Source organism: Aythya marila (assembly GCF_965140915.1).
Source record: "Aythya marila genome assembly, chromosome: 1".
Classification (NCBI taxonomy): Eukaryota; Metazoa; Chordata; class Aves; order Anseriformes; family Anatidae; genus Aythya; species Aythya marila.
In genome coordinates this window covers 139,186,434-139,212,436 of record NC_139042.1, presented here as the reverse complement: position 1 = coordinate 139,212,436, position 26,003 = coordinate 139,186,434, and the positions used below count along the sequence as shown (strand labels likewise).

General features: G+C 35.6%; 1 protein-coding gene across 13 annotated transcripts in view; it reads left to right on the top strand.

Annotated features, from left to right (window-relative positions):
* PLEKHA5 (pleckstrin homology domain containing A5) overlaps positions 1-26,003 on the top strand; it is a 166,934-nt gene that overhangs the window by 87,797 nt on the left and 53,134 nt on the right. For all 13 annotated transcript variants that reach the window (XM_082751738.1, XM_082751733.1, XM_082751727.1 and 10 more), the window contains exons 4-7: positions 11,620-11,703; positions 12,649-12,769; positions 18,873-18,977; positions 22,448-22,520. In XM_082751738.1, the coding sequence (XP_082607864.1) occupies positions 11,620-11,703; positions 12,649-12,769; positions 18,873-18,977; positions 22,448-22,520 (383 nt within the window). The remainder of the gene's footprint in view (positions 1-11,619; positions 11,704-12,648; positions 12,770-18,872; positions 18,978-22,447; positions 22,521-26,003) is intronic.

Here is a 26,003-nt window from a genome sequence, read left to right as displayed (position 1 = left end):
GATGTAAAAGATTTTAGATGTTTTTAAGTGTCGTAGGAAGATATTTGATATTGATAACAATCTTTTTCTGCTTGCGTTCTGAATTAACAGAAGGTGTCTGGGACTCCTGACACTTTTGCTGATGCATAGGGTAACTGGTCAAGAGAAAGCATACCAAAACTAGATTTGAAGGAAGACTTGATCTTTTGCATTTTGGATGTGAATCTAACTAATCACTTGCTACCTAGTTTTGCACAGTTTCCATTAGACCATCGCCTCTGTGTGCTCTCCAATTTTCCATTTTGTGTCTGGTAGCAGTGGGAGGATGCTGATCTCCGGCTCCCAGTCATAATTTCTCTGCCTGTTTCTGGGCCATGTTTCTCAGACCTTTCTTTGTTGGATAAAACTCTGAACTTCATTGCTTTTTGATGATGTGCATCAAAGCAAAGGAATTGGTGCTGCAGACCAATATCATTAAATATCATGGAAGATCCAGCTCCATAAAGAGCTGTTTTTGCTAATTGCCGATGAGTATTCTAAACACCAGCAATTAGGCATAAGGCAGCAGTAAGACACTTAACTCTGATAATCAAAGTTAAACTTGCTGTAGGAACATAGGTGTTATCCCGGTAGATCAGACTGTAGGTCCATCTGGGTTTGCATTCTGTCCCTGCTAATGAGCTGTACTGATGTGTAAGAGTAATTAACGCCACACTGAAGTGTGATATTTAGGAACCCTTCAGTATTTCTGTGTTTAATATTATAATGCTACTTTTTTTCTGGAAAGTAGTATTTGCTAAACTGTTGAGGCCAGCCTATTTTTTTAGAAATACTTGAAGGCAGTAAGATGAAGAATAGCAGGGAATGATGACCAGAGAAAAGAGAGGAAATGTGGCCTCTCAGCAGCTAGATCCACTCTTGACAGAGCAGTTCTGATTTGTATTAAGGTTTCCCACAAGCCTGATTGGTGTCCATACCTCTAGACTAAAGTACGTTCCATCTCCTCTAAGATCTTTCATCTGAAAGATGAGCAGGCAAACATATGAACATTACATGTGACCATTTCAAGAAGACAATGTAGTCTTTTGAGGTGTGCGTGTGTGTGCAGAGAATATCTAAAATAATTTCTTGTGATTTCAAGCAAATGTAAAACTGCTTATTTGTTGCTAACATTCCTGTCATTTGGAGTCTCCTGAAACATCTTGCTCCTGTTCTCCTAATGGTGAAGACAACACTAAAGTTGTGTGAGGTTGAGCTGTGCCCTCAGACTTTGCGGATGACAGCCAGCACATTCAGCGTTCCAGTTCATTGCCACGGTTTATACCCTGTGTGTCTATGGACCTGAACTCTACGTCATAAGCAATGGATATTTTTAATAGGATTTGTACTCTTGTCTGAGGTGAATGCAGGCCCACACACGTTGTAAGCTTTAATTACTTATCCTCTGGGGTCTGGTGCACATATTTGCATATGCTGTACCAATGGACCACCAAGATAATTCAATTAAATCCTTGCAATGGTTTTAAGAAGACCTGTAATTAAAGTGTTAATGATGGCTGTTTACTTTTACAATAATTATTTTTTATAAATTCTCAATGTCTGCCTTTACTTCATAAGAAATAGGATCTATTGTGAGTGAAAGCCTGAAATATAGGATGTATCTGAACACGGTGCCATGATTAAAATCAGTAGATATGCCATCATTTCAGCTGCTTTCTTTTGTCAGATTGTTAAATATTTCTAAGCACTTCCCAGATGATAATACATCTACTTTGCAGAAGCTTGCCAGGCCATTTTCCTTGCTCAGTAGACTGGGGAAATGTCTAGTTGTGACCTAATATATTCTGATAAAAGATTTCAGTAAGCATGGCTTTCTTCTAAGACTTACTAGGTAGTTAACAGAAAAGTGTTGATATTTAATAAAAATGGATGTGGTTGTGGAAGTATGCCCACTTCTAAGGCATTGGAAAAATCGTCAAGAAATTATGGAAGTCATGTAGCTGAAAACAATGTTATGTTGTTACACTCCTGCATAAAATGTTGGCTAAAATAAAAATGGGATTTGCTTCACTGACAGCATGATTCACCTAATATTTGAAATAAATAGATCATTAATAATAGCAGATGGGATAAGGGGAAGATATTCATAGAAACTTGTCCAAAGGAGAAAGCTCTCAAGAGAAATAAGGAGTTTAACTATTTCTGTTAACACATAGCAAACTGATTGCTGATGTGCTTAGCTTGATTTGTGAGGCAAGGCAGTGCAATTTCACCAAGTCTCTTTAAAGTCTGCCATTGATCTTGAGGTACTAATTTACTGAAATAAAAATATATGTATGTATATATTGCATTTATAACTCAATAAAATTAAGCAGCTTTGCTTCTTTGTAGTTCTACAGCAAGAGTTTAATGGGACAATTGAGTGGTGCTGTAAATGCTACAATTATACTTCAAAAGTGTTTTGTAAAGGATGTCATTGCTGTAAGTTTGAGACAAACAAGATTTGGAGTTATATGATACGAGCTTAAAAAAAAAAGTACTGAGCAAGTTGTGTCTTCTAACAAACAATCGAGCAGTCTTGAGTGAAGATAAAGAACAGCTGAAATATAAGGTAACCAGAAATGGAAACAAGGTGAAATACGAGCTCTGAGAGAATTAGAGTTTAAAGAGAAAGGGTGGTTATTTCAGTAATCTATATGTTTCTATTCAAGAGTAGTAAGTAGGGAGGGGAAGAAGACATGACAGTGAAAGTATGGAATATTTGCACAAGAGTGGAAAGTTGAGGAGGGAAATGCATGCACAGTTAAGAATTTTTGTGGTGTTCTAATAAAAAAAAAAATAAGGGGGGAGTGAGAGAGAGAGAGATAAGGCTGGTTTATGTGCTAAATGTTGAAAATAGCAAAATAGCAATCAAGCAGCAGATCATAAACTGAAAATTCATAGTGTGCTCTTTTCTCTGTGCTTAAGGGAAACAGCCCTGCAATATGGTGGAAATTAGTATGAAAAGAAATTTCATTCATAATGTATGTTGGGGGGGAATATCATTAGTTCAGAGAACTGTAAATAATAGAGCAGGATTACAGCAATTTACTAAATACCTAGATTTTGTGAAAATAAGTCACTTGCTGTCCTGGAATATTTGTTCTATACCAGAGAGCTTCAAAGTATATGTAGGATTTACTGTTTCTGTTATTAGATCTGTTGTTACTACATCCACAACTATTTATCAGTGAAACAGAAGAGTTTTCTTTATCTTTTTTCTGTCTCTGAGCTCTATTGAGCTCCTTTTTGAACCACAAGTGGGGAGGAGTCTGGACTGAATTACAGGATAGTCATGGTTGTCAGTGCTTGAGAGGTGAAGAGAAGTGATGGTCTCTTCAAGCTAAATGGAAATTAAAACACTGCACCACGGCTTTGACCTTATCTAGTGTCATGAATTGGAGACATTTAGTTCTTGAAACCATGTGAGCTTGCAGAGTATTCTCAGTTGAAAATACTTTTGATAACAAGATTGTTGTTGGCATGGGCCAGATATCAATGTTAGTGTGTGTGTATGTGTGTACACGTGTATATAAAGCAGCTTAATTTGTTTGCGTTCATTCTCCTTGTTATATTTTTTTTCAAAGCATAATTATTGGAAAACATGTAAAATTAGTTTAAGGAACTATTAGAGTAGGCTTCTCTTGCAAAATAGCCCTAGAATTTATAATGAAGTAAAATGGAAGCATAAATCAATATTGATTTTTAAGTTCGTACATCTCTAATATTTTCTCAATATTGCATTTCACTTATGCTTCCAATGCTAATAAATCACGAAGCCCAGGCTTGCAGAACTAAGCTCAATAATATGTGTTAGAGATGATACTCCATCTAGTGAGCTTTGATAAAAACATTTAAAGCTGTTATACAGCTATCAAATAGCTAAATGTTCACTAAAAAACTTTTACTGAAAGTTATGCTTCAATTTGTGGAGGGTGGCTAAGAAAGCCTGGCTCCTGTCTAATTTCCAAATTATAGTATCTGGTGTGATGAATTGCTCCAGGTTGAGGTACAGTTGTGATCTTGCAGTTAAAAGAGACAAATGCACATAGACCATGTAAGTTCAAGTCGGGGTTATTTCTGGTTCTGAAAACCTTTAACATATAAGTAAATACCAATTAATATTTTCTAGTTAACTCTTCTTAACTAAGTTAACTCAGTGGCTTTGTGTAGTCTGCTGTTATGACCAATCTAGCTGTAGCAGCAAAGAGTGCTAGCTTGTTTTATCAGGACAGCTGTTGTCTGTCAGTTCTTGTCCTCCAATATTCATCTTTTATTTCTTCTGCCCTCACTGCCTCTTTAGGAGAGGCTGCAGCTTTGCTGGATGGGAGAGGTGGGTATTTGGGCAGCATTAGCTGCTTGGACATCTGCCGTCAGTCTTCAACAGGGAGAGGCAGTAGCAGCTGGATTGGAGCATCCAGTGTTACTTCTGGTCCACAAGCCACCTGCTGAACCATATTACTCCAAATCTTATTTTTCTTTAGAAAATACATTGTAGTCTTTTAATACAAAAGGGTTATGTTACGCTAGTTTCTGGAAGCTTTCTATGTAGTTAACCATTAAGGAGCACTAAGATTTCCAATATCTAATCTGAGATTTACAGATAGTTGTACCTTGTAAACACCTACCTTCCCATTTTCTCAAACAATCTCAGGCAGTAAACAATGTTGTAGCCATTTTTACTGTAGAATAATACAGAACTGACAATTCTCTTCAACGGCAGTGCTATTATCAAACTAAGTTATACACTGTACACAGGGCTTAACATGTATACAGCAAAATCTTACGTACATTGGTGACACACAGCAAGTACATTTCACAAATTGGTACACTTTTGTGGCCTTTACTGAATCTTAGTATCTTACAACTTCCCAAATGTTATCTATAAAGTGAATTAGACATTCCCCTAAACTTCTGGGAAAACAATGTTAATTCTATCATGAGAAGGCTTTGCTTTTATATAATTATTTTCATTAAAATATAAATCTGGTTTTAGAAGGGTCCCACTGTAGGAGAGGGTTATGCTTTCAGGGCAATAGTGTTATGTTTTTTTTTTTGTTTTTTTTTTTTTTTTTGTTGTTGTTGTTGTTCTTTTTTGTTCTTTTTTGTTGTTGTTGTTTGTTTGTTTTTTGGGGGGAATAAATATTAATATCTTATGAATATATGTTTATTTTGAGAAATAAATATCAATAATGATTGAAATGTTGTATAGAGATGTATATAGCTGTATAGAGATGTCCAGGTGCTGTTTTACTACAGCAGCAGCAATGATACCCAAACTCCCATGACTGTAACAGCCTCCCTTTGAACTGAAAGAATCTGGAGAACAGACTTGTTGTCTGAAAAACCTTAAAGCAGATGAAGAAAGTGGTGGCAGCAGCACCTATAGATTAGTTGTTGTATTGTCTGCCAAGAAAAATTAGAGTTTTGCGAGCACCTTCCCAAGTATGTGCACGCCCAAAGGATCCTAAATGCTTTGCTTATAGCAGTGTATGTGATGTTATACAGGTCTGTCAGCATTTTGTGTGCTTTGAAACTTACTGTCTCTTCATACCTTCTTTTGTAGAGACTCCCTGATGTTAAATTACTGTACTCGTATGTCTTTGAGTGAAGCCAAGCAATGTGGTTTCCAAAGTTGTTGTTTAAAAACTTTAATTGAAAAAAGACTCATAATTGTAGAGTATGACAATACTGACAAAAAAAAAAATGCTTGCATATGCTATTTACTGTACAATGTGGCATTACAGATTTAGTAAAGCAGAAGATTTTGTACAACCACAGACCACATCCTTTCTAACAGTTGTGTAGGGACTGCATTTACTTAAATTTTTTCCAAATTCAGACAACTTTTTATTAGATAACTGTAAGTTACTGCATTTATTTCAGCTAGTAATGAGACATTCTTATGTTAGAAAGCAAGCATAAACGGTAAAAAAATTGCTGATGTGATTATTTTTTTATTGTTTTTCCCTAGTTCAGGAATGAAATGCTTCAAAGAAGCTGAATGAAACTGGACTGGACTTGTCCTTATATGTGTTTCAAGTTTAATCTTACCTTCAAATGTCAGTGCAAAAAAAAAAAAAAAAAAAAGCATTAATCTGGAGAAGAGAACTACATTGGTCATGTAATTTTTGCCTTATCTGTAATTTTAAAATATTTTGTAATGAAGCATGTATAAAAAACGTATAAATTTGCCTCTCATCTGAAGTATCTCTGTGTACTGTGTGACATAAAAGGCTTGCATGCTTGCATAATACAGTCTCGATTGTCAGACTGTAAGTCTTACCTAAGGCTTAGAATAAACGTTAGGAGGCAGATGTCTGATATACCAGTCTTCTGAAATGTATTCTTCAGCATTGCCAAAAGGAGCAGTTTTTCTAAATTACAGATAGAGTTTTGTTGAAAGTTGTGTCTTGGTTTATGATTTTGTTTGTATTCTTTCAGTGAAGTAGAACTCAGCCTTTGCTTTGATGGTCACAATGAGAATGAGCAAATGAGAAGGTCTTAGCATCTACGGCCGTATAAATAAAGTATATAAAGAAAGGGCATGAGAGAAGCTTTGAAGTGGCATCTAGCTTTAATTTCAGTGGGAGAAAACCAGATGCGTCTCTGGGAGTTCTGGTTCAGCTCTGTTTTTTTTTTGTTTTTTTTTGAGAGTACAGGAAACTCAAGCAAATCATACAATGGAGAGACCCCAAACTAGATATCCCCACCCTTGTACTCAGATCTTTCTCACCACTTTCACTTTGGAGTGAACTGCCCTGTTCCAGAGAAATATAGTGTGACCCTTCAATTTTGTGTGCATCCTCCTCTACCAACTGGATAAGACATCTTTCTTTTTTTTTTTTTTCTCCCATTTCTAGTGCTATAATCTGAAATGATTTCCTATCCAAAAAATCCTGGTACTAATAAAGATCATAGCAATTTCAAAATGACAAAACTGGACAGAATTTTCAATTTGATGATTTCACAGTGCTGCTGGTTAGAAGAAAACATGGGAATACACCGGATTTTGGGGTCAGCAATCCTGTAAAACACAAGGTAAAACTAAAACAGCAAGTGCCACTCTTGGAGTTGTGCATTATGTTGTTACTCACAAATAGAATAATATATCTGAATAATGTATTTGAGTTTTTTTTTTTAGTAGTCCTTGCATCACATTTGGCTATCAAAAAGATTGCTGTTTACTATACTTTTATGGAGTAGATTAAACCAAGATTTTTTAAACATGTCTAGCATTGATGAAAAGAAAAATGATACTGCCTTTTAAAGAGACAAAGACTCTCAAGGAATGGAAAGGAGAAAGAGTGGATAAGAAGGCAAATAATGTGAGTCAAATTCAAGGTTGTAGTCAACTTCTAACTTGAACAAGATAAATTCTTTTTCTCTGAGGGCTTGTCCGTGTGCCAAAGCTGAGCTACCTGCTAAATGATGCCAAAGCCTGCAGTGTTCAGAGGAATGGATCAGGAAGAAGTTTAGAAATTCAGAGAAAATAGGTCAAATTGTCCTGTTCAGTTGTCTTACTCTGAGATAGCTAAAAATGGAACTTATCCCTGAGCAAGCTATTTTAGTGTGGCTTTTTTTCTTCTGTTGTTTGATTTGGTTTAAATCCTTTTACAGCAGGTGACTTTCCAGGCCCACTATGGGAATCAAGAACCAAGAATTAACTTAATACATGCAAGAACTATGACTTATCCTGCTGCTCTCTCGTGTCATTTCAGTCAGCTGTGTCCATTTCTGGAGTCCAACACATCCCAGTGGAAAACATTAATAGTTTGTGCCACATACTCAGTCTTGAAAGTATCCTCACGAATACTGATGATATATACGGGGAATTTTTTTCTACCTTTGCTCTAGTGTGTAGCAAGCCATTAATACAAACTCACTATGGATGCTAAAATACCAAAGGCCAGTTTACATCCTTTAGTATACACACAGCAGTGTATGTGTATAGTTACCCTGTGCTATCAAAGTATTGTTACCAAAAATTGATCAGAGACTTCTGTGGAATTTTTTTCCTTGGAGATCTTCAAAAGCTGCCTCGATGTGGTCCTGGGCAACGTGCTTTTGGTGTTCCTGCTTGAGCAGATGGCCTCCAGAGGCCCCTTCTAACCTCAACCATAAGTGTGTTATTTCCATATGTCTTGGAGGCTTTATCTCTGCACAACCGGAAAGTTAGCATGCTGGCTTCTTGCTGCCTTTGTCAAAGTAAATCAGTCTTTACCATGTAATAAAAGTACAGACACAAAAATATGCAGAGCTGAAACTCTGAATTGCAGACTGGAGTTTGTATAAAATTGAAAATTATGTTTTCAGTAAAAGAACATATTTTTGCTTTATTTCCCCTAAGATTTATTGATGAGATATAAAGCTTGTGTGTAGACCCAAAGTGACGTTTCTTAGATAACTGAACAACTGTCTAAGTTGGATGTGGAAAAGATTGTGACTGTTGAGTGGTAGCTTTTAATGAAACTTTCTGTAAGATTTGGTTTAAAACAAATGCCTTTACCTACTGTTACGTAGGAGAGTTATGACAATAATTACCAAGATACTCTACATTTTACACAAGTATTTTGAGGAGTCTTGTCAAAATACCAGCTAAGTGAGTGCCAAAAATGCAGTATTTCAGATGAGTAATGAACAGGTTTTCAAATTGATTTATTTGAAGTCTATTCATCCAGTTTTATAGTATTTATAGTAGTCACACTTCTGTACAAGCTGATTTTCCAGCATTTACTCATGAGATTTCATCTCCTCCTAAGCTGAAGAGAAAGAAAAGATTGTTCTTCCATTTTCTCTCCTGTTTAGAGAGAAGTGACTGGGAAGATTTCTAAAATGCTAGAAAGAATTTCATATCCCACAGGAGAGCACTTCATGTCTACGATTTTTCTTGCCTTTTGTATATAATGTCAGCTACACTTTGATACATCTCAATGCCAAATAGAGTAGTAAGGAAAAAAAAATGTATTTTGTCCAAAACCATTTTGATACTTTCAGAGTACTGATTCACTATATGATTTGAGACTGAAACAAAATATTCTTAAACAGATCTGTCCTTGCACCCACTCTTCTCTCTACTCTTTTCCTCCCCATTTCCATTTTCCCTTCTGGTTTTGTATGACTGTCCCTCTAGGATCTTTGAGTGTTGCCTGTTCCTTTGTCAGTGTGGGCCAGGTGCACTCACACAGTTCCTGAGATGCGCTACCACTGTAGCAGTCTGATTATTGCTGCTCCTTGACCAGAAGTCCTGGTCCATTTTTTGAACATTTCTGGACATCAGCTGATAGCCAGCTGTCAAGGTTTAACGTGAACAGTATCATTTTGTCAAAACCTATGAAGTGCTAGCTCATCTCCATTTTATTTTCTGTTTGGTAGGAGAGTTTCTGAAATGTTTGAGTGAATAAAAAAAGTTGTTTTGGAAGTGAAGAAGAGGGATAATTAAATAAATAAAGCAAACACAGGATGCTTCTTCAGGAATATTTAATTTCAGTTTACTTCTGGACCATTTTCACTTGAAAGGTGTTTGTGGGATCATGGCTGTTTGGAATGGTACAAACATTCTCGCAGTGGTCTGTCTCCAGTCCTCTCATTGGGATGGATGAGCTGCTCCAACAGAAGCTTCTTTAGAAGCTGACCTTAGGATTCTGCTGAATTTAGTGAGAAGATAAAGATTAATTACTGGAGTTCATCTCATTAGCTAAGCTCCATAACATGTCTATCCATTTAGGTGTCTGTAAACTGCAGCAAGGGGAGGCAGAGTGTGCAATGAGCTGGTTTAGAATTCTAATCTTGGACTTCAGGTTTATGCAGATTCGTCCAACTAGCCATTGTTCGTGAAAGTAGGGTGAATATTTTATTAGGCTCTTATATGGAGGTAACTTGTAATTAAGTTATGCTCAAAAATTGCAAAGTGATTATGATTCAAAGGGATTTTCAAGAACCTGGGGAATGTTAAGATAGTCTTGTAAAGTCTAGGTTGTTTGATAAAGTGAGAACGGTAGAGAGCAGAACATTTTCAAGATGAGTTGTGCTTCTTAGTTTTGAAAGCTGAAAAGGTTAGGCAAACAGGCAATAAAAGAAGTATCTGCTAAGGACAACGTGGCATTCAGGACTCCTGGTGTTTTGCACCTCTTCTGCCACCTTACAGCTGAAGCACATTTTTTTCCTCCAGGTTCTCTGCCCAGGAGTATTTTTAGTGCTGAACTTGTGATAAAAGAAGGCATAGTGTTATATAAAATCTTACAATGAATAATAACTTTTAAAAAAGTATTCTTTGCAGAAGTAAATATTTTAAATGGAATTATTGTTTCTTCATCATTTAAAGTGCTGTTTTCAGTTACTGTTGTTTTGCTTTCTGCATTATGTAATTTGGATGACATTTATGCGTTTAACACTTTAAATAATATGAGGTGAGTTCATTGTGAAACACCTGTGATATATCCACCTGCAGTCTGTGCTCATTGCCCAGCCTTAGTCTGAATACAGCCTGTGTGCTTTTAAATCACCGAACCCAGTTTAAATTTCATCCGTGCCCCTTTCCAGCTCTCTTCCTACATGACATAGGGGAGAGTTTCCAGGGAGAGTGTTGCAGTCCATCCTCCTTGCTCCTCACTGTGTCACAGGCTTGCTGCTCTGCCAGTTGGCAGCTCCGCGCTTGCAGGCGTGCTCGCACGTGGCATGACTGGGGCTGTGAGACCCTGCAGCATGGAGGGACACCACAGGTACAGAGGCCCTGGTCTGCGGCAGGAATGAGCTGGTTGGCACATCCTGGGGGCAGTAAATGCAACTCATCTTGACCCCATCCCTCCAATCCCCTCTTGGACTGGATTGCGCTAGTCGAAATATTTCCTTCTTGAGTGGCGGTAACTGGTAGTTGTTGAAGTTTGGCAATTTCTTTTAAGTTCTGGGAGCTGCTGTGATACAGCAACAGCTGTGGTTCAGGAACAAGGTCGCGTGAAATGAGTGGTGCATGTTGCTGAGAGTGAAGCCATAGGCTGACAGGCTGCCTGGCACCTGACAGTACTCCCAGGGGAGGCGCAGGGGAGCAGCACATGAGCTTGTCATCGGCCAAAACAGACCTGCGCCTGTGGCACCCTGCTCTGTTCCAGTCACGGGATAGTTATCTGCTTTATCTGAAGATTTTAACTGAGTGATTTTGTGTTTTAGGCTAGAAGACAATTGCCTTCAGTGTATTGTTGTTTTATCCTTACAGAGCAGTTATGCCTTAAGTTTGCCTACTCCTTGCATAGCTGAAGTCTTATTTAAAAGTATATACAGATTTCACTGAAGTAAATTATTAGTGATCATGTATAAATTAGTCATACTCTTATGATACTATTTTTTAAATTCAAAAACAATACCAACCTAACACAAATATCTTCTATTTTCAGAATATTCATGAAGATTTTTTGAGTCATTCTATCATCTTTTTATCATCCTTTTTTGTTTATATGTGTGTGCTATGTCTTAACAAAACATTGGTAATGATTTTCACTGGTTTGATATACTTAATGTGTTAGGTTTACATACTTGAGCTGGAAATTTGAAAAATAATTTTGCCTATGAATTGCCTACAACTTGTTTCTTATCTCTCCTCCACAGTCATAATGAACGAAAAGTAACTTGTAAGCATCCGGTAACAGGACAGCCTTCACAGGACAACTGTATTTTCGTTGTGAATGAACAGTAAGTAGCTATCAAATTTTAATCTGTATATTTTATAGTATTGAGCTAAGCTTCAGTGATTGCTAATTGTGATATTTAATTTATTTTTTCCATGTCAGATTAGCATGTATAAAGTTTTATTTATTTAAATTGTTTGAAAGCAATATTAAATGCTTAATATTATTTTATCTAAAAAGACAAAAGCCATAACCCAAATTGGTTATATATGGTAGAAATGCACTCTGTTTAACTGAGTAGATTTCTATTTTTCAATTCAGTTATTCTACAGTGTTAACAAACAATGCATATACTATGTAATAATCCAACAAACGTCCAACAATTCATTTTTAATCTTATAGCAACAATCAAGTGTAATTTACCTTGTTTTATCTGATGGTTTTTCCTTTATTGGTTATTTTCTTGACCAGCTGAGACAGTTTCTGAACCATTGAGTAATAACTTGGCTTTGCTATCTTCACATTAATTTTGTAGCATACACAATGAAATGTAAAAGTGAGAATATAAGACCTGACTTCAAGATACTATATGTGTCTGGATATTGGGTGTCCAATTCATCATCATTGCTGTGACACCTCTTGTATCGTAGCTAGAATGGAAACTGCCAGAACTGCAGTATGTGAAATTGCACAAATGTGCGTATTCTCACGGAAGTAGGGTAAAGCCATGTGGAGCCTTTGGAGAGTATTTCTTCCTGTTTGTCTCATGTTTTTCCCTCCCACCAACACCATAAACTAATACAGAAATCCTACTTTAAAACAAAATCTTGAAATTAATCTATGACATTTAAGTTGAAAACACAGTGCAGGTAACTTTACAGTGAAGTATGAACTGCTTTCAAATTGAAAAAGTAGGACACAGCCTGTATTAGGCTACATCTAGGGGTGCTTTTTAATAGCAGTCTGCATACACAGCATGTTCTAGTGCTATTACATACTCTATTTTCAGGACTGCTGCAGCGATGACGTCTGAAGAAAAGAAGGAGCGGCCAGTAAGCATGTTATGTGAAGCAACTAACTATAATCTGACATCAGATTATGCTGCTCATCCAATGAGCCCTGTGGGCAGAGTAAGTATGCCCAAATTAAGTTAAAATTATTTAGTTATTTCACCAGGTACTAGACAGTACTTTATTAGTATTCCATTTTAAAAGCGAAACAAAGTGTATTTGTTACCTTTTCAGGACATTCAGTTCTTTACATGTTTTACTTGGGAACTGAGGTGTTTGAAATTATCACTGAAGCTGTAATTTTTATCAGATATCTCAGATCTTATGACTTGCACGTACTTAAATTGTTGACAGAATATAACCTTTATAATTACTTAAGTGTAAATGAGCAAAATCTTGAGTCACTGCTCAGACATGCGGGTGTAAGCATTGTTAGGGATACACAATTGGCTAATTTCTTTTGGTAAGGTAACTATCTATAAGAAGTGGTTACAAGAGAGAGAGATGTAAGGTGACCCTGTGGTAAACCAAAAGGGCTGATATTATGATTTGCTGACATTGAACCAGAAATACTGGTTTCCTAAGAAAATTCCTAGGGAAAATCGTGGAGATTCCAAGACTACCTTACGTTGTATCCCTCTTCCTTCATTGACCCAGCTTCTTAGAAAGCTAAGATGAATGCCCAGATGTTTATCCAGGTGATGGATTCAATTATATCTACTTTAAGTTTTTTGAATAAAGTTGGCAAAGCTATTGTTTGCATTTTTTCCATTTCAGAGACCTTTCATAAAAAGAAAGTGCAGCTGAAACAAAATTAATTTCCTTCATTAAATTTGTTAGAATACCAAGATGAACGCTGTGATTGGTGCTGACAGATGCAAGCCCTCTATCTTCTACCAAGCAGTTATCATTTAAACAAGTGGGGAAAACAAACAAACAAACAAACAAACACATTTTTACTACCCATTGAAAACCTTAGCCCCGAGAAGTGTTTTTTGGCAGATTAATCCAGCCTGCAACAGAAAATAAATTTTGGAATGTCTTTCAATTGAGCAGATTCCTTAATTTCAAAGAACTGATATAATTTGTTTTCCATGTAGTAGAAAAGAAACGTCCTAAGATTTCTTAAAGCGCTTTTTTGAAACACCTTTTTTGTTGTTTTAAATATAAATTAAGGATTCTGCCTGTCTAACGAGACATAAGAAAAATGTTATTTAATAAGAAAAGATGTCTAGCTTTCAAACAGTGTCTTCATCTATCAGTGTTGCTGGGGGGAAAAAAAGGAGTCACAAATTAATTATAAACAGTAATAAAATCCATAATCTCAATTTTTATATGTTTCTATTTGTGCAGGACAGACAGCTTATGAAGGAGTAAGAGCTGTAATAGTGGTGCAGATTGTAGTAATAGTTACACAGAAAATTAGTTACAATGGTGCTGTCTAGGAAGAGCTTTCTGATTAAATGTAGGAAATTAATTCCAATCTAGGGAGCACACATTCTACAAACATTTTCATACTCTCCCTTCGAAAGAGTAGTTCAGAGTAGTCTGTCTGTTTCACAGTGTTCAAGAAGGAAGTTGAGATTGCTACAGGCCAATTTTAATTTCTTTACAGTCTTTGATTAGCGACACTTCAGCTTCTTGTGCATACTTCTGTCTTTTGAAGGACTTCTTGCGCTACTCTTCGTTCCTCTTGTCTATTTATTCTAGTTTTTACATTAATCATTAATGTTGTAATTGCATTGGACAGTATATGCAATTACTGTACATCAGTTTTCAAAGGTAAACTTGTCTGAATTTCTACAGCCCTGTTTTTAATGTTTTGTTTTTAGGAGGAGAGTAATTGCTAAGTAGAACCACAACTAATATTAGTCAGCCTTAGGTGACTCTTATTAGGTGGCTGTTCAAGGCTAAAGGTTTAAATTGCTTTTAAAGACAACTATATAGAAGTTGCCCACTGGTTGAACTTGGATGCAACAACTAATTTTTATCTACGTTTTCATTGTTTGTCTCCCAGCTGGGATATTCTTAGCTGTCTTAACAACATTTGAATATAGTATGTAGAGGCTCTGTGTAGTACAGTGCAATAGGAGGGATAAAATATTGGTGAGGAAAGTAGGTTATAGAGTAGCAAAATGACAACACCTATTTTTTTATTCCTATTTGCAGAGAGAGCTAATGAATGTGCTTAATGTTGGAAGATAATGAGGAATGGAGGTAAAGTTTATGGTAGAACTTAAGTTGAAGACAGTTGAGGGGTGTAGAAATAAACTCTCCCTTTCATGAATGTTATCTGATTCAGAATAGACATGGCACTTGAAGAATTTTTTGTTTTGTGGCAGAAAGACTCATTGGTCTGATACTGTTGTTCAGAAGTTCGTATGAGGTGAGACAAAAATCACTCTCTCCCAGACAGAAGTCTTACTGCTACTCCTTCTTCCTCACTGTATAAAGCATGGTGACCAATTAATACACCATAGTCCTGGGCAGAGTACTTTTTTTTAAAATAAAGTATTGTTTCTCCTGTATTGGCTTGGAGTATATTTCTAGATTTAAAACCACTAGCATAGACCTCTGAGGAAGATCTCCGTAGGCTTATGGCTACAGATACATACATTTCTACCTTTCTTTTTAAAATGAAGAAGTCTTCCTCATTTTTATTGTGCTCTTTTCCTCTTTTTTAAGTGCTACCTAGACCGATATGATTACATATCCTGAAATGAATTTGGGAGATCATTTTTTTTGATATGTAGATAAAGTGAGGCATGTCGCCAGTTCCCCTTCACAGTTCATCCCCTGCTCTTTCATCGCAGCCCTGATAATCAACAAAACAGTGCTAACAGTTTTCTCACAGTAAGTGGAATGGAGTCTACATTACAGGAGATATGTCAAATTATTTACAAATAATGTGCATCAGTTTGTCAATAGATATTTCACAGAGTACTCAAGCCAGTCCAGCCTTAAATGGCTAGTTTAGGCATAGCCGTGCACATCTTATCGGGGTTCAGGTTAACCAGAAATTTCAGAGTAATAATCATGAGATACATCTACATTAGCAAATTGCACAGTAAACAGGAGCTATATGTGCAGGGTACTATTAGTGCTCAGGACCAAACACCTGTACGATATTTTCACGTTGTATCTTCAAGTTAATCCAGTAGTGTTCCTTGTGCATTTTACATTTTAGTCTTACCTAAAATAAATCCAGTTTTCTCTACTATGCATACCAAAGCACAGTTAGAGGGAATGATTGGGAGATTTTTTTTCAAAAGCAACCTCCTAATCCAAAATAAAATGCTGAGGCAGAAACCCACTCAGTTCATGGAAAACTGCAATATTGGAAGGCACCTAAATTGCCTACAAAATCTAGAAGGCAGTATCATCTTGGTTTGTGGTTTGGAAAAAAATTTGAGCCTTAAAGACTAGAAACATGTTTTTGAACAGAAGTTGAAAGTTCCAAAAATTTAGATTCCTGCTGTTTTGATTTTACATGCAGAAGATTCTTGAGCCCTGTATTTTTCAAATACTGAAGCAGTAAGTTTAGTGATCACTTTTCTGGTAGTTGAAGAGCATTTTTAAGTATACTTAGCAGTTCTGAAAATGGGAAAGAAGCTTTACGTAAATTCTGTGTCCCCTAGCAGCTGAATAGAGAGAAGAGCAGCTAATATAGTGATTAAATGTGCAGCTCCAGCTATTCTGGTTTTGTCCAGAGTTCAAAAACCTTGCTCGTGTTTTTCTTCAGGCTGAGGAAAGAGTGACTATCACTGGCTGAATTTCCTGGCGTCTTTCTCAGTACTGGGCATGTGCACGGTCCTGTAGCTTCTGTTTTCAGAAGCATCACAGTTGTTGGGACCATTCCTCAGAATGCATAAAATAGTACTTACAGTGCTGTGGAGTGAGAAGTATTCAAACCTTTCCATTTTTAATTATTTCCTTTCATACTGTTTCCCCAGTATGAGATATATTAGATGTGTGGTGGAATGGTCTGGGATGACAGACATAAAAAGAGGAGGAGATGGTCTAAAAAGTTTGAGACCGGATAATAATTATTATATATATACACCTACAATATTTAAATCCCACAGTACGTGGGAGGCTCAAAGGAGGCTGAGAAATCACTGTGAACAAATACTCTCTTGTGGTAAAATAATCTGAAGTCATCTAAGTCATTCTCTGTATTAGCTAAAATTAGAAATCACTTCATGTTGTTTAGTTGATGTATGTTTGTATTTACAGTTGCAAATACGTGTAATTAATGCATTAAGTCTTTGCTCAGAGTTCAGTGAAATTGGAGTCAATATGGTTTATAGTCAGACCTATCTAAGAGAAATCTATTTAAATTACCTGAATCTCTTAGTAGATGTGACAATACTTGTGGTTGGTTGTGTTTTCAGAAGTCATGTGTTAACCCTGTTACAAGTAATGGACATCTGGAGAAATCTTATGAGTTTTTGACCCTTTAATATGTAATGCTAGGGAAGGGATGAGTGTTATAAATTATTTCTGATCCAAATCTTGGCACAGCTCTTGTGTAACATGCCAATGTAGTAGCCTTACTGGTTTAATTGAATAGATGTAGAATTAATTTTATAATGTGCTTTGAATTGTTAGAGGTGCTTTGTATTTTCCTTTTTTACATCTAGATGTCATAGTTCTATTAGCTTCTTTAAAAATGTCCATTTTACACTGGTAGAATTTTCCAGATGAAGATCTGAAAGATTTTGATTTACAGTTTGAATTAGGTCTTCAATCACTTGATCTGTCTTACTTTCCAAACAGATCTGAGTTAAATTTCTGTATCTCCAAGGGAAATAAAAGCACTCAAATGGTTTTTATATTCCCTTCCGATTCTTAAAAAAAGAAAAAGTCCTTGTTTCATTGTGTTGTAGACTTCAGACAAACATGCAGTTTTTGTAATGTTGTTCTTTTTAGAGTAAGCTATATTGTACTCCTCAGTAAATGGCATTGTTGACAAAAGCTGCACATCATTTTAAATTGCAGCTTTCAGTTTGATTTTAAACCTACTGTGGAATTCTCTCTAAAGCATGTATAAATCATAATGCAATTCTGTGAGGTATGTTGAGTTTTCCTAGAGAAACCCATACCCTAATTTGCAACAAAAATTGAGTGTGTGTTTAGCCTTCCAATTTGAGCATCTTATTTAGAAACTTTGCATAACTTTTCAGTTATTCTCAGTAGTAGAGATGGGAAAGCTGAAGCACAAGATTATATTGTCTAAACTCAAATAGTAGATTTGGAGCAGAGCCAAGAACACAGCTTAGAAAACTTATTTTCCTTTTTCTGCAGAATGGGATGCTTTCCTGTATTGCATTGCATGGTTTCTGAGGCACCAATCTTACAGAATTTAAAACACACACACTTAGCAGATTTAGTTGCACAACAAACTTTCTAAATGTAGACTGAAAAGAATGAAGTGTGAATTGGAAAAGCACTGCGCATTTCTTTATGCCTTTTCCACTTTCTTTGTGTTTCTCAAGTACAAGAAGAATGAAATCTGAAATGGTTTATATTTCCTGCTTTTCTTAATCATCTGTGATTGTTGCATAGCTGTAAGGATGTAAAAGATATAAGTGACAGCAGAAGTAAATTCTGGAGTTTAAGGACTAAAGACTCAAAATAGGCCTTAGTGCAAGTAGGTAAAATATTGAATATTCAAACTAGCCAAGGGATTTATGGTGTGGAGGTTTTTGAGGGGGAAGAAAGAATTTTAGAAAGTTACCCTATGTGTTAGGAAAGTGGAAGACTCATCAAGAACTCTGTGAATTATATCTTGTTGAAATCTGAGCATGTTTTCATTTATTAGGCCTATGTTTAAAGCAGGAAAGAGTAGAATTTTCTTACCCAGGTGATGTAATTTTTCATAATTAACAACAGTTCTGTTGGATGGAACTAGACCTACAGCTTGGTAGATTTTCTATCTGACTGATAAGAAGGTCAGATATGTATTTGTTCTTTATCATTTAAACAACAACAACAAAAATCTTTGTTTTGGGATTTGTCTCTACATTTTTTGCAAAGAAATAAGGAAGAAATTTTGAAGCCATTATAACTATCATGATTCTTTGCCTAAAAAGGAATACAGTTTGCATTCTGTAATCCCCCTGATAGATGTGTATAAGAAAAAGATCTCAAAGAAAATTCATTATAATTTTTTGACAGATATTGATACCACATTTTCTTCAACCTTTTCATTTTAATTTAGACATCACGATCTTCAAAGAAGGTTCATAATTTTGGAAAGAGATCAAACTCAATAAAGAGGAACCCTAATGCACCAGTTGTCAGACGTGGATGGCTCTACAAACAGGTATGTTTTCCCCTTTAATCTTGGGTTGCTTTTTTGTGGTTATTGGCTTTTTTGGTTGTTTGGTGTTGGTTTCTTTTTGGTAAGGTGTATAATATACAGAAGACAAATGTTTGTAGAAAATGTAATTGTGACGCCAGAGTGAAAGTATAAAGTAGGAGAAACTGATGTAATATTTCAATTAAGTATCTACCTATTAGGCAACATTGTGATATAAATGAGAAATATGCATTTTTTTTTCCAGGCCTTTATGGGCTTGAAAAGTCTAGGCCGATGCTGGTGGTAAATAGACAAATGAATTTGAGGCATACTTACATAATGGGACAAGGGTATATGATCAATTATATTGTTTTTGAAATTCTGAAATTTCTTGTTTTAGGATGTATCTGTTAACTTTTTTTTTTAATTAAGTAAATATTTTCAATGCAAACTGTCAATCAAGCAAATTTCTCACGTATGAAAAGATGGGGGAATGACAATATACATTATAGTTTTCTTAAATCAAAGATGATCATCTTGATGATCATAGAAGGCAGTTTAGTTTTCTTATTGAATGTAAACTAATCTGAAGCATTTGATCTTTATTGTTTAGTGACAGTATACCTGCAGATTTGCTAGTCTGCAGTACCAGGCCACTTGCACTTTCTTACTCTGCAAGAAACAACAAAACTGATTGTCATGTTAGGAGTATGTCTTCTTAAGTCCATCAAGAACCCTCTAAGAACTCGTCATGTAAACTCTATCAAGCTGTGAATGCCTGTATATAATTTTTAATATCCACTGTCATTTATTCTCCTTACTCTGATAAAGTAGCTTTCTGGGTTCTGTTGAGTCAGTTTTGAAAATTCACTACTAAACAGATTTTTTTAGCAATTCTTTCAGTAGTAAGTATCTGTTTAGTAGTAGATTTGTAGATTTGTCCATGTTTAGATACTCTTGTGGCCTCTATTCTCATTTAGTGTTGAGAGAGAAAATTCATGAGGGTAACAGGTTGTTGGTTTGTTTTTGTTGTTTTTTTTTTTTTTGCTTTATGGGGCTATTTATATTACACTTCTTGGCATAGAAAAAGCAACTTTAATCCTGAGACGATCAACTAAGTTGACTGAAATACAAAGTCTAAATTACAGCACAGGTACTTGTGTGGATGAGTATCAGTGTTACACAATCTGTCTTTCTGGTATATATGCAAGTATAAAAATCTCCCCCTGCAGTAGAAACAGAAGTTTGCTGATACTTTGCTTCATACTTCTGAATAAGTTAGAGCCCTTTGAATTCCTCATTTTGATGGTTTGGCTTTTCATTTTGAGGTCCTTTGCATTGAGTTTTACATGTATGGAAAGTGAAGTTAAGCACCTAAATCAACTTAGTGGAATGCTCTAAAGATTCTTACCTCTTTGTTTCAATCCAATAGTGAAATATTCAGAATGGATATTCAATATACAAAGTAGTGTAAAGATATTGCTTTCCCAAAAACTAAGTCCATTATAATGTACAGTTCTTTAATTCATGAAGAAACAGTAACTATATTTTAAGATTGCAAATTTGTTAAGGTTGGAAGGGAACTCATGATCATCTAGTGTAACCTCCCCTGCTTAACCAGGGTCAGTTAGAGCCAGTTGCCCCAGGCTGTGTCCAGTCTGGTTTTGAATATTCCCACAGATGGAGACTTACCACAACCTTTGTGCCACTGATCACCACCATCTGGGCCTGGCATTTCAGCCAGTTTTCAGTCCATCTCATTGTCCAAATGAGGTGGACTGTCCATTGGAATGGTTTTGTGTGTAAAATGATTTAAATGCTTTGATGTTTGATTGTGTTGTGTAAGGAATGATTGCTGTATGTTTTCATGTTGTAGTAGTAAATGAAAGTTGATTTACTCACGAGTTTAACCAATAGATATTATCTTCAGGAATCTACAGGAATTCCTCAGGAACATACAGTAAAAGTATGTGCAGGTTTCTTTTTGATAATAAAATGACTTAACATAATCATATAATCACAGAGTACAGTAAGTTTTGTTTGACCCAGGGTGTGGTATCTCATTGCATGTAATGCCAATTTTCTTTAATTTGTCTATTTATTATAATCAGAATCATGAGGAAAAAATAGTTTGTGAATTACTGAAACAGAAGGGGTTTACTTCCAAATAAGAAAAAAATAAAATATGAGAACCACATAGTCATTTTTTGTGCCTTTCTGCTATGTCTAAGGAAAGCAGAAAGATCATTCCTGGAGTGTTTCATTTTTGACAGACTTTTGTACATGACCATGTAGAAACCTGTTGATGTCTTTGAGTGATGGGAGAAATGTGATGTTGCATAACAGCTTCTTTAGCAAGCCTGTCTGAAGGTTTGAATTAATCCTTTGTACTGAAGAAGTTTAGAAATTTTCAAATCATAAGGTTGATTTTTATAAGCAGCGTCCTTTGGGCCAGGGGTCCTGCATTCTAATCCACTACTGAGTTAGTGACCTTGTCAGTAGGGGGAGGAAGCCAGTCTGCCCCCTTTGTGTCTGCTTTGCCAGCTGTGAAATAGGAGCTGACTGCTATGGACAGTGCTTCTAGACTTCATTAGAATTTGTTAAATCACTTTGAAGTCCTTAGAAGAAAGGGGCTGTGAAATGCTTACTTATTCTATTTATGAAGACTTCTGTAGCAGATGATTATTTCAACTTTTTCTGAATAATATTTCATAGCTAATTCTTGACTTATTCCTTTTTCGTCCTTCAGAACTTGCCCCCACCCCAAAAAGAGCAGAGTTTGAAATAAGAGGCTAAAAATGATGCAAACATTTCTTTAAAAACAACAGTTTTTCTTGAGTATAGTTCAAGATTTCGGATTTCATTATAGAATCCTTCTTGGTTGTCAGAAAAACTATTCATGAAAAGAATATTGGTAATTCACACGTACCTTTCTTCTTGGAGCAGATTATCATATTTATGAAATCTAATCCTGCTAGGATGTGCATGCTGCAATGCTTCAGCTTATTTTTGCTGCAGTGTAGTGGCAGTCCTTCATTCGGAGTTGTGTGGTGTAAATTGATTATAAACATAAAAGAAAACGAAATAGCTTTAGGAATAAACTTTGTGGGAAAGAATTTGCTCTAGATACTTGAGCAGTAGTAGAAGATTAGAATTTTAGTAGACAGTTTCTTCATAAAGCAAAGGATGGCTTTTTAAGTACTATCTTGCTCATTTAACAAAAAAGTGTAGATTGTTTCTGTTTAGTGTAGATTGTAGTCTCTAGTATGCTGAAATAATGGGCTCCCACTGCATCTCTTCTTGAACCATGTTAAAGGCAGGCTTCCTGGGTTTCCAGCATCAGGTCTATAAAAAGAAGTCAAAGGTACTTAAAATAAGTACTTAGCTAGGAAAACTAGCACATTACCACAGTTTCGTAGTACTCTGTTTACTTTGTGAACTGTTTATTGTTTGCAGATGTAAAAGTACTTATGTGATTTCTTTTATTAATACAGGACAGTACCGGAATGAAGTTGTGGAAGAAGCGGTGGTTTGTGCTCTCTGATCTGTGCCTCTTCTATTACAGAGGTAAGTTCCATTCAGGAAAGGTTTGCTAGTTTCACTGCAAGCAGATAAATTTTGACTCACTACTCAATGTAAGAAAAAAGAAGCTGCTACGTAACTTAATGGAAGAAATAGTTGTGTAGCTGCCAATATCCAGGCCTATTACTTTTATTTTTTTCTTTTCCTTTCTTAATTAGCAATTTCATATAATTACTTCCTTCCTGTCAAGTATGCTCAAAGGGCAAATCCATTCACAACCACCTCTTTAATACATTCACATTCTAGATCGTACTTTTCTCACTACTTCTGTTGCTAGAAAGTAAATATGTCAAGTTAAATCTGATTTCTCATGCAAATGAAGTAACTGAAATGGGGATATGAAAGGTATAGTGAAGGGGGGCTGAAGCTCTGCCTTTACAAAGAAAAAGAGAAAGAGAAATTATATTCCTTTTGGGAATCTAATCAGTGCTCATGAATATTTGTAATGTAAATGTCCAGTTTCATATGAGTAGAAGTCTCTGCTGCATTTGAAACATAGAAGAAATCTGTTAGTACCTTTATGTAGCTACGTCACATGTATTTTACAGGGGAAAAATGAGCTGCTTGCAATTCTAGTCTGGTGATATTTATGTTGCAAAACTGATTTCTTCACCATTATGGATTATTGGCTATAGTGCTCCTTAGAGGATAAACAGGACGTGTGCCTGTGGAAACGTATTCAGTCCTGAAATAAGGTGTACAATAATAATGTTTTAAAGGAGGCTAAGAGCAAAGAAGAGTGTAAAGCATGGCAAAATAGAGGAAAATGAACAGAACTCCACAGCCTTGTGAAGAGTAAGAGAGGGTTTCAGTTTGCGAGAGACACTAGGAATTGGCAAAAGTGTTGATGCTGGTGACATTGAAAGCCGTGACTGATTAAATTAAAATGCTTTTCTGTTAAAGTGCAGCGTATTTCTGTGCTAATCAAGAAAAATCAGGTCATAAAACACAGAAGCTCTGTCTTTGTAATTTTAGTTAACAGATTCTGAATTATTGAAACATAATCTAGCTATGTCTCTTTACCCGGAAAAGTATACATTGGTGGATAAACAGCTGTGGAGTCAAAATTAATCTGTCATTTCAGTCATGCAGGTATCAATTGCTCTACAATTACACTGCAGTTAGTTAGGTGGTCATTACATACTCTATGCTTTCTTATGGGGCTTTCTTATTTTAAACAAGTCTTCAGGCTTTCTCTTTGAAAGGTTGTAAAGAAATTGCTGCTTTGTCGTTTCATTAAGAACAGATTAAATTGACCTAAAGTGCTGCAAATGGATTGGAAAAAAAAAATAAATAAATCCAGGCAGCTCTATAATCTTTCTTGTTATACATTCTAGTGTACCTAATAAGCTGAAATACAAGCAAAGTAGTCTAAATTGTTTACATAATAAACATCACTTTTAGCTGTCATTCTCTTACGAGAAAGCAGTTAAAGCTTATAAACTTTAAGTAAACTGATGTTTAGTGAATCTTAAAAGTATTAGAAATGACTACTAATATTAGAAGAAAAGATACACACTCTAAACCCCGTGCTTTTAAATTTTTGTATTAATTATGTTTCAGTTATTGGAAAAAATGGAAAAGGGGAGCAATGCACTTAATGCTAGACTGCAAACAGTGCTTCTAGCTGTCTGTCTGTTTATGATTACTGGTTTCTTGGTGGTTTGTTGCGGTTTGTTTTTAGTGTGTTTTTTTCATTTTGTTACTAAATCTTACTGGACTTTTATGATATTGTTACAATGTTAGCAGCTAATACTTAAATCTAATTTATAGATGAAGAATGATTTCACTGTACTTTTTCAGAGCTTAGAGAATGTTGTTCTCTCTCACTGGAGGATAAAAGACTGCCTGCTTTCATACCAAAAGGTTATTGTTGGAACAAATAAAAGATCTTTGAGCTGTACAGAAGATCTGCTATTTTTCCCTTGTATTATTCATATATGGCATACAAGTAAAGATGGGTATGGGGCAGTGTAATGTGTAGATAAAAGCTACTCTGATGGGAAACAGATTTCAAAAATCTGGAAATGGAATGTAGCAGTATGTCTTTAACAAAGACCAAAGACCTCCAGACACACAGCTGTTTAGTGGAACAAAAATGCTTAATGCTTTTATATGGCACTACTGAGTGCAATAAACAAGTTGAAGTGTAATCTAGCAGCAGAATAAAAAAAGTTTCCCCCAAAACCAGTCCAAATGAAGTAGAAAACCCCAGCTTTGCCATTCATTCTGGGACACAGCAAAAAACAGTGATATTCCATTGTGTGTGTCTAGCAAGGAGTAAATATTTGGGGATAAGGGAATAGTGGTGGATCATTGTTTCAGGCATGCTTCTGAGTAGACCTGAAAGTCCTCCCTTCGTATCTTTATCTTATACAAAATGTTTTTATATTAAGTTCAATTAAATACCTATTCAAGACAGCTTAATTTTTACATCCAACATCTTGTGTGATGCTAGTATAGCTGAGCAGAGCTTTACAATTCTGGATAACAGAAGAAAGCTATGGCTTTTCAGAATTTAGTACGTAGATCATATCAGAACAAGGAAGATTTGTAAATCCACATATAAGGTAGTCCTTTTGTTCTGCTTACATGTATTTTCCCACAATTCTTTTAATTGTAGCAGTATTAATTTTCTATGTTTGAAACTTCGGAATATCTAAATTTGGTCTTAATTTCATGGATATATAGTCATTTATTGTGGGCAGTGTCTTCAACTAAGACAAGCATTATATGGCCATATCTTAAGATTCTGGTTGTGAATAGAAGTTCTGTGTCTGAAATAAAATTAAGAATGACTTTGAGAATTGTATCCAATTATTCTTCTATTAAAGCATAATTGGATTTGACAGCTGGTTGTGGCTTCCAGTTAAAATGTCAAGTTATTACTTATAAGTTTTTTTAATTGTATGTAAAATAAGGTTCAGTGAAAAGGGTGTTTTTTTGCTTGTTTCTTGTAAGTGGTCTGATACATTTATTCTGACAAATCAAATGTAATTGAGTGTTAACTGTTCCTGAGAATTATAACAATCTCCCGTCTTCATATGCCTGATATAAGTGAACAGTTAAAAGGATGTGCAAATTTTTTACTAAGCAAACAACAGATTGCAGATATTGTCACTGAATTAGTCTTAACTTCCTTCTGCTTTTCAGTTTTGAAGTCTTCTGTAGGTAAACAGTGATTCACAGAAAAACTCTAGTTAATGCTACTCATGTTGCTTGCTACAAAGTAGCTGAGATACTTTAGCTTTTACAGAATTGGCAATTTCAGGAGGTGTTTTTTTGACTTTTTCCTCCAAGATGGAAGAGCATAAAGGTGGCCATATTCTGATGGCCTAGATTTTGGTGTGCTGAGCAGGTTTTGGGGAGTGTATATGTTTGTGTGATATGTATTATGTGGCATGAGTTGGTAGAGACAGAATGCACAATTACTATTGTGGGCCTACACACTTATGAGACTATACAGAT